General features: G+C 40.3%; 1 long non-coding RNA gene and 1 gene segment (V, D, J or C); one reads left to right on the top strand and one right to left on the bottom strand.

The window, feature by feature from the left end:
* Nucleotides 1-8,867, bottom strand: part of LOC112429310 (uncharacterized) — a 25,719-nt gene extending 16,852 nt beyond the window's left edge. For both annotated transcript variants that reach the window (XR_011626020.1, XR_011626019.1), the window contains exon 1: nt 8,762-8,867. This is a non-coding gene — a long non-coding RNA (uncharacterized lncRNA). The remainder of the gene's footprint in view (nt 1-8,761) is intronic.
* Nucleotides 1-12,695, top strand: part of LOC105496615 (T cell receptor alpha variable 18-like) — a 24,707-nt gene extending 12,012 nt beyond the window's left edge. The window contains 3 exon segments of the V gene segment in view: nt 8,646-9,202; nt 9,330-9,670; nt 12,549-12,695. Coding sequence covers nt 9,157-9,202; nt 9,330-9,670; nt 12,549-12,572 — 411 coding nt within the window.

The raw sequence follows: 12,695 nt of genomic DNA, 5'->3' as shown, positions 1-12,695 counted from the left end.
ATACTTTAAGTTCTAGGGTACATGTGCACAACGTGCAGGTTTGTATACATGCGCCATGTTGGTGTGCTGCACCCATCAACTCGTCAACACCCATCAACTCGTCATTTACATCAGGTATAACTCCCAATGCAATCCCTCCCCCTTCCCCCCTCCCCACAATAGGCCCCAGTGTGTGATGTTCCCCTTCCCGTGTCCAAGTGATCTCATTGTTCAATTCCCACCTATGAGTGAGAATATGCGGTGTTTGGTTTTCTGTTCTTGTGATAGTTTGCTGAGAATGATGGTTTCCAGCTGCATCCGTGTCCCTACAAAGGACACGAATTCATCCTTTTTTATGGCTGCGTAGTATTCCATGGTGTATATGTGCCACGCTTTCTTAATCCAGTCTGTCACTGATGGACATTTGGGTTGATTCCAAGTCTTTGCTATTGTGAATAGTGCCGCAATAAACATATGTGTGCATGTGTCTTTATAGCAGCATGACTTATAATCCTTTGGGTATATCCCCAGTAATGGGATGGCTGGGTCATACGGTACTTCTAGTTCTAGATCCTTGAGGAATCGCCATAGTGTTTTCCATAATGGTTGAACTAGTTTACAATCCCACCAACAGTGTAAAAGTGTTCCTATTGCTCCACATCCTCTCCAGCACCTGTTGTTTCCTGACTTTTTAATGATTGCCATTCTAACTGGTGTGAGATGGTATCTCATTGTGGTTTTGATTTGCATTTCTCTGATGGCGAGTGATGATGAGCATTTTTTCATGTGTCTGTTGGCTGTATGAATGTCTTCTTTTGAAAAATGTGTGTTCATATCCTTTGCCCACTTTTTGATGGGGTTGTTTGTTTTTTTCTTGTAAATTTGTTTGAGTTCTTTGTAGGTTCTGGATATTAGCCCTTTGTTAGATGAGTAGATTGCAAAAATTTTCTCCCATTCTGTAGGTTGCCTGTTCACTCTGATGGTAGTTTCTTTTGCTGTGCAGAAGCTGTTTAGTTTAATTAGATCCCATTTGTCAATTTTGGCTTTTGTTGCCATTGCTTTTGGTGTTTTAGACATGAAGTCCTTGCCCATGCCTACGTCCTGAATGGCATTACCTAGGTTTTCTTCTAGGGTTTTTATGGTATTAGGTCTAACATTTAAGTCTCTAATCCATCTTGAATTAATTTTCGTATAAGGACAGTATCAGCTTTCTACATATGGCTAGCCAATTTTCCCAGCACCATTTATTAAATAGGGAATCCTTTCCCCAATTCTTGTTTTTCTCAGGTTTGTCAAAGATCAGATGGGTGTAGATGTGTGGTATTATTTCTGAGGACTCTGTTCTGTTCCATTGGTCTATATCTCTGTTTCGGTACCAGTACCATGCTGTTTTGGTTACTGTAGCCTTGTAGTATAGTTTGAAGTCAGGTAGCGTGATACCTCCAGTTTTGTTCTTTTGACTTAGGATTGTCTTGGAGATGCGGGCTCTTTTTTGGTTCCGTATGAACTTTAAAGCAGTTTTTTCCAATTCTGTGAAGAAAGTCATTGGTAACTTGATGGGGATGGCATTGAATCTATAAATTACCTTGGGCAGTATGGCCATTTTCACGATATTGATTCTTCCTATCCATGAGCATGGTATGTTCTTCCATTTGTTTGTGTCCTCTTTTATTTCACTGAGCAGTGGTTTGTAGTTCTCGTTGAAGAAGTCCTTTACATACCTTGTAGATTGGATTCCTAGGTATTTTATTCTCTTTGAAGCAATTGTGAATGGGATTTCATTGATGATTTGGCTCTCTGCTTGTCTGTTACTGGTGTATAAGAATGCTTGTGATTTTTGCACATTAATTTTGTATCCTGAGACTTTGCTGAAGTTTCTTATCAGCTTAAGGAGATTTTGGGCTGAGATGATGGGGTTTTCTAAATATACAATCATGCCATCTGCAAACAGGGACAATTTGACTTCATCTTTTCCTAAGTGAATACCCTTGATTTCTTTCTCTTGCCTGATTGCCCTAGCCAGAACTTCCAACACTATGTTGAATAGGAGTGGGGGGAGAGGGCATCCCTGTCTTGTGCCGGTTTTCAAAGGAAATGCTTCTAGTTTTTGCCCATTCAGTATGATATTGGCTGTGGGTTTGTCCTAAATAGCTCTTATTATTTTGAGATATGTTCCATCAATACCGAGTTTACTGAGAGGTTTTAGCATGAAGGTCTGTTGAATTTCGTCAAAGGCCTTTTCTGCATCTATTGAGATAATCATGTGGTTTTTGTCTTTGGTTCTGTTTATATGCTGGATTACGTTTATTGATTTGCGTATGTTGAACCAGCCTTGCATCCCAGGGATGAAGCGCACTTGATCATGGTGGATAAACTTTTTGATATGCTGCTGGATTTGGTTTGCCAGTATTTTATTGAGGATTTTTGCATCGATGTTCATCAGGGATATTGGTCTAAAATTCTCTTTTTTTGTTGTGTCGCTGTCAGGCTTTGGTATCAGGATGATGTTGGCCTCATAAAATGAGTTAGGGAGGATTCCCTCTTTTTCTATTGATTGAAATTGTTTCAGAAGGAATGGTACCAGCTCCTCCTTGTACCTCTGGTGGAATTCGGCTGTGAATCCATCTGGTCCTGGACTTTTTTTGGTTGGTAGGCTATTAATTATGGCCTCAATTTCAGAGCCTGCTATTGGTCTATTCAGAGATTCAACTTCTTCCTGGTTTAGTGTAAGTGTCCAGGAAATTATCCATTTCTTCTAGGTTTTCTAGTTTATTTGTGTAGAGGTGTTTATAGTATTCTCTGATGGTAGTTTGTATTTCTGTGGGGTCGGTGGTGATATCCCCTTTATCATTTCTTATTGTGTCTATTTGATTCTTCTCTCTTTTCTTCTTTATTAGTCTTGCTAGCAGTCTATCAATTTTGTTGATCTTTTCAAAAAACCAGCTCCTGGATTCATTGATTTTTTGGAGGGTTTTTGTGTCTCTTTCTCCTTCAGTTCTGCTCTGATCTTTGTTATTTCTTGCCTTCTGCTAGCCTTTGGATGTGTTTGCTCTTGCTTCTCTAGTTCTTTTAATTGTGATGTTAGAGTGTCAATTTTAGATCTTTCCTGCTTTCTCTTGTGGGCATTTAGTGCCATAAATTTCCCTCTACACACTGCTTTAACTGTGTCCCAGAGATTCTGGTATGTTGTATCTTTGTTCTCATTGGTTTCAAAGAACATCTTTATTTCTGCCTTCATTTCATTATGTACCCAGTAGTCATTCAGGAGCAGGTTGTTCAGTTTCCATGTAGTTGAGCGGTTTTGATTGAGTTTCTTAGTCCTGAGTTCTAGTTTGATTGCACTGTGGTCTGAGAGACAGTTTGTTATAATTTCTGTTCTTTTACATTTGCTGAGGAGTGTTTTACTTCCAACTATGTGGTCAATTTTGGAATAAGTGCGATGTGGTGCTGAGAAGAATGTATATTCTGTTGATTTGGGGTGGAGAGTTCTGTAGATGTCTATTAGGTCTGCTTGGTGCAGAGTTGAGTTCAATTCCTGGATATCCTTGTTAACTTTCTGTCTCGTTGACCTGTCTAATGTTGACAGTGGGGTGTTGAAGTCTCCCATTATTATTGTATGGGAGTCTATGTCTCTTTGTAAGTCTCTAAGGACTTGCTTTATGAATCTGGGTGCTCCTGTATTGGGTGCATATATATTTAGGATAGTTAGCTCTTCCTGTTGAATTGATCCCTTTACCATTATGTAATAGCCTTCTTTGTCTCTTTTGATCTTTGATGGTTTAAAGTCTGTTTTATCAGAGACTAGGATTGCAACCCCTGCTTTTTTGTGTTTTCCATTTGCTTGGTAGATCTGCCTCCATCCCTTTATTTTGAGCTTATGTGTGTCTCTGCATGTGAGATGGGTCTCCTGAATACAGCAAATTGATGGGTCTTGACTCTATCCAATTTGCCAGTCTGTATCTTTTAATTGGACTATTTAGTCTATTTTCATTTAAGGTTAATATTGTCATGTGTGAACTTGATCCTGTCATTATGATATTAGCTGGTTATTTTGCTCGTTAGTTGACGCAGTTTCTTCATAGCATCGATGCTCTTTACATTTTGGCATGTTTTTGCAATGACTGGTACCAGTTGTCCTTTCCATGTTTAGTGCTTCCTTCAGAGTCTCTTGTAGGGCAGGCCTGGTGGTGACACAATCTCTAAGCATTTGCTTGTCTATAAAGGATTTTATTTCTCCTTCACTTATGAAACTTAGTTTGGCTGGATATGAAATTCTGGGTTGAAAATTCTTTTCTTTAAGAATGTTGAATATTGGCCCCCACTCTCTTCTGGCTTGTAGAGTTTCTGCTGAGAGATCTGCTGTTAGTCTGATGGGGTAACCCAACCTTTCCCTCTGGCTGTCCTTAACATTTTTTCCTTCATTTCAACTTTGGTGAATCTGACAATTATGTGTCTTGGAGTTGCTCTTCTTGAGGAGTATCTTTGTGGCGTTCTCTGTATTTCCTGAATTTGAATGTTGGCCTGCCTTACTAGGTTGGGGGAGTTCTCCTGGATGATATCCTGAAGAGTGTTTTCCAACTTGGTTCCATTTTCCCCCTCACTTTCAGGCACACCAATCAGATGTAGATTTGGTCTTTTCACATAATCCCATATTTCTTGGAGGCTTTGTTCATTTCTTTTTCCTCTTTTTTCTCTAGACTCCTCTTCTCGCTTCATTTCATTCATTTGATCTACAATCATTGATACTCTTTCTTCCAGTTGATCGAGTCGGTTACTGAAGCTTGTGCATTTGTCACGCAATTCTCGTGTCATGGTTTTTATCATTATCAGTTCGTTTATGGCCTTCTCTGCATTGATTATTCTAGTTATCCATTCTTCCATTCTTTTTTCAAGATTTTTAGTTTCTTTGCACTGGGTACGTAGTTCCTCCTTTAGCTCTGAGAAGTTTGATTGACTGAAGGCTTCTTCTCTCAACTCGTCAAAATCATTCTCTGTCCAGCTTTCGTCCATTGCTGGCAATGAGCTGCATTCCTTTAGAGGGAGAGATACGCTCTTATTTTTTGAATTTCCAGCTTTTCTGCCCTGCTTTTTCCCCATCTTTGTGGTTTTATCTGCCTGTGGTCTTTGATGATGGTGACGCACTGATGGGGTTTTGATGTGGGTGTCCTTTCTGTTTGTTAGTTTTCCTTCTAACAGTCAGGACTCTCAGCTGCAGGTCTGTTGGAGTTTGCTTGAGGTCTACTCCAGACCCTGTTTGCCTGGGTGTCAGCAGCAGAGGCTGCAGAAGATAGAATATTGCTGAACAGTGGGTGTTGCTGTCTGATTCTTGCTCTGGAAACTTCATTTCATGGTGTGCCCAACCATGTGAGGTGTGAGGTGTTGGTCTGCACCTAGTGGAGTATGTCTCCCAGTTAGGTTACTCAAGGGTCAGGGACTGACTTGAGCATGCAGTCTGTCTGTTCTCAGATATCAACCTCCATGCTGGGAGACCCACTGCTCTCTTCAAAGCTGTCAGACAGGGTCATTTACATCGGCATAGGTTTCTGTTGCTTTTTATTTAGCTATGCCATGTCACCAGAGGTGGAGTCTACAGAGGCAGGCAGGCCTCCTTGAGCTGCAGTGGGCTCCACCCAGTTCGAGCTTCCCTGTGGCTTTGTTTATCTACTTAAGCCTCAGCAATGGCAGGTGCCCCTCCCCCAGCCTTGCTGCCGCCTTGCAGTTAGATCTCAGAGTGCTGTGCTAGCAATGAGGGAGGCTCAATGGGCGTGGGACCCTCTGGGCCAGGTGTGGGATATAATCTCCTTGTGTGCCATTTGCTAAGACCCTTGGTAAAGCGCAGTATTAGGGTGGGAGTTACCCGATTTTCCAGGTGTTGTGTGTCTCAGTTTCCCTTGGCTAGGAAAAGGGATTCACTTCCCCCTGCGCTTCCCAGGTGAGGTGATGCCTTGCCCTGCTTCAGCTCTCACTGGTCGAGCTGTACCCACAGACCAGCACCGATTGTCCAGCACTCCCCAGTGAGATGAACCAGGTACCTCAGTTGAAAATGCAGAAATCACCCGTCTTCTGTATCACTCACGCTGGGAGCAGGAGGCTGGAGCTGTTCCTATTCAGCCATCTTGCTCAGGAAGCCTATCTACGTTTCTTGAATGCACTTTGTTCATCTTACATAACCCCCTCAAAGCAATGTTAGGATACATTCTTACTCTTTTTAAATAATTCTTTTCTCTTCCCTTGAGAGTAGAACCCAGTAAATGCCTACTTGTTCTTGTACATCTGTTCAAGAGTCAGTAATAGAAGACAGCTCAATATGCTGTCTTTGAATTGTCGACCTCTGCCTTTTTTAATGTATAGTTTCTCCTTTTATTTCTTTATCTGATTAATAATTGTCTCTATTATTACTCTATGTGCTCTGTAAGAGCAGGGACCATTATCTGTGAGCTCAGCCTTGAATCCGTAACACCAAAATATCTTAAGCACTAAGATAATCAAATTTTCCTCTTCTTTCTTCCTTTTAATTTATTTAATATAATATATTTAAATAATATACTTTATTTTAAGCCTCCTCTAAGAGTTACAATAATGTTGTAGTGAAAGAACACACAAGAAAATAGGGCTGAGTTTTTCAAACTATATAGTCCATGGGTATTTGGAATTGTATGAACAAATTGTTGGTGTATAATGGGGGTCAGAAAACGACGGCCTAGCATTCAAAACAACCTGCCACCTGTTTTTGTAAAGTTTTATTGCAAAATAGGCTGCCCATGTATTTACACATTGCTTATGATGGCTTCTGGGCTCTAACAGCAGAGTTTAGTATTTGCAACAGGGAGTGTATGATTTCAAAGTCTAAAATATATACTGTTTGTCCTTTTATAGAGAAAAGTTCACCAGTCCCTGAGGTATAGAAATTAAATGAGAATTTTTAGATTTGCAGTTTTCTGTGTGATTAGGACAAAATAAAATAATAACGGAAAATTTCTTCTTTATTTATTTCTAAATTTTTTATTATACTTTAAGTTCTAGGGTACATGTGCACAACGTGCAGGTTTGTTGCATAGGTATACACGTGCCATGTTGGTTTGCTGCACCCATTAACTCATCATTTACATTAGGCATTTCTCCTAATGCTATCCCTCCCCCTGCCCCCACCCCATGACAGGGCCTGGTGTGTGATGTTCCCTGCCCTGTGTCCAAGTGTTCTCATTGTTCAGTTCCCACCTATGAGTGAGAACATGCAGTGTTTGGTTTTCTGTCCTTGTGATAGTTTGCTCAGAATGATGGTTTTCAGCTTCATCCATGTCCCTGCAAAGGACATGAACTCATCATAACAAAGGAATATTTCTAATCATCTAGATGACTAATAGAATAGCCTTCTTGATTTTGATTTATGTCGTTTTTACCAAATTAAGGATAAGTGGGATAATAATATTCTACAAATGAAGACATTGCAGCTGTTTAAATGGTGAAAAGTTTTTGGAAAATTTTGGTTATGATATAGAACATAGCACATAGCACTACAGGTATATTGCATCGCACTACAGATGGGCCATAAACTCCCAAGAACCTGCATCTTTCCATTGAAAGAGGATGTATTGCAAACATTCATTGTTTGTATGTATCAACATACAATTCAATAGACACAAAAGCAGCAGTAAATAAAAAACATATTTTTTTCAGTGCTGAATTCTTGGGTGCTTCATTAAATAATAAAATTGTATAATAGTGACTGACTCGAGTATTGCTGAATAGGAAAAGTGAAGAAAAAATCCTAGTAATCACTAATCACAATAACTCAGACAATAGTACATCAAGCTCCAAACAACTTTAATCAAGTCAGTTATTCAACTATACACATCCATAGCTTTCTTTTAATAAGCCTACACTAACCCTTTAGTTTCAGTGAAAAATCATTTCTCACACTAATGTTTTAATTTGAATTTTATCGACTTCATATTTTGTTTGCATTTTTTGTCTGATTTGGTAATTGTATAAAACCTATGAGCCTAAAAATTTGATACCAAATTTTATTGTTGGGTATATGAAAACACCATAATATTAAAAAAAAGTTAGTATGAGAGCGGCCCCTTTTAAGAAGTCCTGCACCTTACTCGATTTTGAAGAACATGGAATGCACCTGCTACCAGGTCCTGGATCTACTCCTAAATGAAGTCAGTCATGCCAGGGGCCTAAGACACATCTTTCCACAGACTGTCCATCAAAGATAATTTTGCCTACCAGACACAGCCATTCATTCATTTTTTCACCAATTTTTAAGGGTTTTTTTTTTTTTTTTGAGCATTTCCAATGAGCTAAGGGCCTAGGAAAAGGGCTGCTGATAGTAACAGGATTCAACTTCTGATCTCAGGAGCACCAAGTGCGGCTTGAGAAACAGGACAGAAATGATTCTAACATGATGTGATAAGGACAGAAAGTATGGTGGGAAAAAAGGAGAGCACTAACTTAGAAAAAAGGAGAGTTGGGAGAATGTCTTCACATGGAGGTGATGCACTGGTTTCAAAGAATGAAGAGGAGTCGTCCAAGTGAAGCGGAGTGGGGAGAAGGAAGGACATTCTATGCAGAAGTGCTCACCCCCTGGTTTCCGGGGACCAGTGGGAAATATACCAAGAATAAATCTCACAATTTTTTTTCTTTATCGATATTCTCAGGATATCCTAAGACGCCTAAAACTAAATTACCACTTGCGAACACATTAGATGCCGGGACTGTGGAGATTTAAGGGAGTCATATTGCTCTGCACCTTGAAGAAGTTGACAGGACTCACCCACACGGTGAAGTCAGCAGAGCGTTTGATGCTCCTTCCTTGAGTCCCACCACCCTTCACCTCGGACACCGTTTTCCTTCTATGTCTGCCCGTTAAGCCGCACCCCAGGGAGAAAATGAACAACATTCCAAGACTCAGAGCAGGCTTCAGGGACAGAGAGGAGCCGCAAGAGGGCGCTGCTCCCTTCAGCTTGTGGTTTGACACAAATTTCATCTTTCCTTTCCGCACACATCTCTTTGTTCTGCCTGTGGCCTGATTTGTAGAGCAGTTTGCCATGCTTAACACGTGAGTCAAGATTTTGTAGAAGATTCTGCCAAAGAATCAACAACATAAAGAAATATACCTCTCGGTTTGGATATTTCTCAACAAAACCTTCTACTGCTTCTCAGCCAGCCATGCTGTTTGCTTCCTGCTCAGGACTTGTGATCTTGTTGATAATCAGTGAGTAATGTTTACTCAGAACTTCTGAGATGTTCTATTCCTTAGCTTTAGGATGACCTTTAACCCCTTCCAAACTGGAGACCATACTGTCTATTGCCAGTATAATAACGTCTTTCCTTTTTCTTAGGAAGGACCAATGGAGACTCAGTGACCCAGACAGAAGGTCCAGTTACGCTCCCTGAGAGGGCAGCTCTAACATTAAACTGCACTTATCAGACCAGCTATTCAGCTTTTATATTCTGGTATGTCCAGTATCCAAACAAAGAGCCTGAGCTCCTCCTGAAAAGTTCAGAAAGCCAGGAGACGGACAGCAGAGGTTTTCAGGCCAGTCATGTCAAGAGTGACAGTTCCTTCCATCTGGAGAAACCCTCGGTGCAGCTGTCAGACTCTGCCGTGTACTACTGCGTTCTGAGAGACACAGTGGGAGGGACTGCAGCGAGAGCCCAGCACAAACCCCGGGGGCCGCAGGTGGGGCCTGGGTGTGAGCGGCTTTGGGAGGGGGCGTTATTTTCTGTCTCCAGGGTTCTAGGCTGGAGCCTTCCTCCATGTAATTCCAGCTCTGATTCTTTGGTGCCAAGAAGCCATGGAGATTTTACATTACACCACACAGAGGAATTGGGGGAGGAACAGTCTAAAGCGGAACCTAAGCTCTGTTTTCTAGAAATGCTTCTGTCCTCAGTCCAGATGTCTCTTCTTCCCCTCAGATGGCATACATTCCTGAGAAGTGACATTAACTTTGCTATGTGACAGTTCAGTTGGTCTATGCTGAAATACTTCATAACCTGTCAGTAAAAACTCTAAGGGAAAACAGTTCATGGACTAATGATCACCTTGAATCTACTCCCTTGTGTTTACAATTGAGACCAAGGTGGTTTGTCTTGCTGAGTTTCACCTGCAGAAACTCCATCTCCAGGGACTGCGGCATTTGTCCTCTCTTCCCTTGACTTTTCCTTCTCTTGTGGTTGCTAAGAAATTCTGCTACCTGAGTAAGTTCTATGAGGAGAGTGTGCTGATGAGAGGCTTTCCTTGTGTTATCAGCACTGTGGTTTCAGAGCAGCCCAGTCAGTAAAGGCTGCATCCATGGCATGTCTTGCCCACACTGTTTACACCTCTCCACACTGATCTTCCTGTTGGCCTGGCAGCTGTTTATTGTAACACTAAATCATGACCTGGATTTTTGACTTGAGGATCTGTGTTATGAGAAATTCTGGATTTGGGACATTACTTTAACTTGGGAACTAACATTTTTATCATTGCATTTATGCCCATGATCCTTCTAAATTGCATCAAATTTAGCAGCCAAGAAAGACTTTATAAAAAAGAGGTGAATGAACATGGAGTTTTGTTCACTGGGACCCGAAATGGAGAAAATAATCTCATATTTCTCTACATCAAAGAGCATAAAACAGAAATGTGGGCCCCTCACCGAAACTCTCAGGATGTAGCTCACCACGAGAAATTTTTCCTAATATTCGGAGTTCTGTGAGACTTGTTTGTCCTTTTTCTATCCTGCATGATCCTGTGAGGTTTACACATAAAAAGGTACAGGTTTTGCAGACCCCAAAGTTTTTTCTTTGATTTCTGGGGTGCTCTTCAAGAAAAAGAAAATTAAATTATAAATTTAAGTTTCTAGGTTCTGGGGTAGAAAGGGGCTCTAAAATCAAAGCCTAATATACTTCATGGTAAATCTGCATTTAGGGTTCCATAGAGATCATCTTCTTTAAGACTGAAATATTATAATAGTCTTAGCTTGTCCTGATACTGGGAGGTTCCCTAACCCCCAGTCCTCTTTTCCACGGCAGCACTAAAATCACTTTAGCTATCATTAATATGAGTATTTTCACTTCTATCATTAAAAAAAACAGCTTTATCGAGATACAATTCGCATACCTTAAACTTCATCCTTTTAAGTCTGCAATTCAGTGGTTTTAGTATATTCACAGTTATCAATCATTATCGTGATCTAATTCCAGAATATCTTCACTGCCTCACAAAGAAAATGTGTGCCCACTAGCACTCACCCCCATTCTTTTCTTACCCTAGCCATAAATCAAATAAAATATATTTTTAATGAAGAATAATAACACAAAACTTTGATGAACCCACTCTTATTGTAAATATAGGACCTCTTATGAACCTATATCTAAGGGGTGAAACATAAGTCCCAATATTTAACACTGCAAAGAGTTTAATGACTGTGCTGCAAGGGACAAAAGCCAGTGGAGATTGAACTCTGCTGGTATTTTAATAGGATTCCTATGATTTTTGGTAATGCTCTGGTTATAAATTATATATTTTTAGTTTTTTTCCTATCCTAATCTCCACTACAATTAATGTGTGAGGATTGGAATAGCAGGGGCATTTTCAGGAGCACACATATTGAGTTATAACAGAAACTCCTGCATTTGAACAGTGAGTAGAATTTTTGGAATTTATTTTTGTTTACACACACACACAAATATATGTGCAAATAAACATGTATATATTTTTCTCTGCTGTTACTTGACATGGCAAACACTGAACAGATTTGGTGACTCAAGAGGTATGATGTAAAATCATTTATTAACAATAAACTATTTCTTACATAACCTTTGCTGGATTCTGTGACTGGCAAAGTAGTAACAAAGATTGAGACTAAAAGTTTTGCCTTCCTGCTAGAGAGTGAAAACTCTGTGTGGTTAGTTTGCACTTTGATTCCATCTGAAGAAAAAGACATATGTAAGACCAAAAGGTGCATAATTATATCATCCCATGTATTCACTATAGCTCATAATAAATTGTAAGCCTCACATTTTCCACCAAAGATGAATTAACTAACCATGATTCAATTTTACCACTGTATATTTACAGTCCAGTAAGTTATATTGAGACAAAATTGGTACTTAGGACAGTCTAGGATCTTCCATCTATACAGGAAGCATGTGACATGGCACAGTCAAACTCATCATACATCTGTTAACCATACTTCCTGTAAAAGGCAGAAGCCTCACACAGCCCAGTAACTTTGCTAGTACCTCTTGAGTGCAAGGTGGAGAATTAAGATCTGGATTTGAGACGGAGCACAGAACATTTCACTCAGGGGAAGAGCTATGAACATGCTGACTGCCAGCCTGCTGAGGGCAGTCATAACCTCCATCTGTGTTGGTAAGCAGGACCACCAGCACAGAACTCAGACTCCTGTTAGCTCAGAAGGATGTGGAGGGAGGCAGACCTTTGTAGTCTAATGAGGCTTAGAAAGAAGGGGTAACAGGCAATGAAATCAGAGCACTAGGTCCTAAGCCACTTAATCCATTTTATCCCCAGTGTTGCAAATAAGGGATCAGTCTATTTTTCCTCTTTTCTGCAGGATCCAGCATGGCTCAGAAGGTAACTCAAGCTCAGACTGAAATTTCTGTGGTGGAGAAGGAGGATGTGACCTTGGACTGTGTGTATGAAACCCGTGAGAATACTTATTACTTATTCTGGTACAAGCAACCACCAAGTGGAGAATTGG

This window comes from Macaca nemestrina, chromosome 7 (genome assembly GCF_043159975.1).
Source record: "Macaca nemestrina isolate mMacNem1 chromosome 7, mMacNem.hap1, whole genome shotgun sequence".
Taxonomy (NCBI): Eukaryota; Metazoa; Chordata; class Mammalia; order Primates; family Cercopithecidae; genus Macaca; species Macaca nemestrina.
This window is presented reverse-complemented; position numbering and strand designations above follow the sequence as displayed.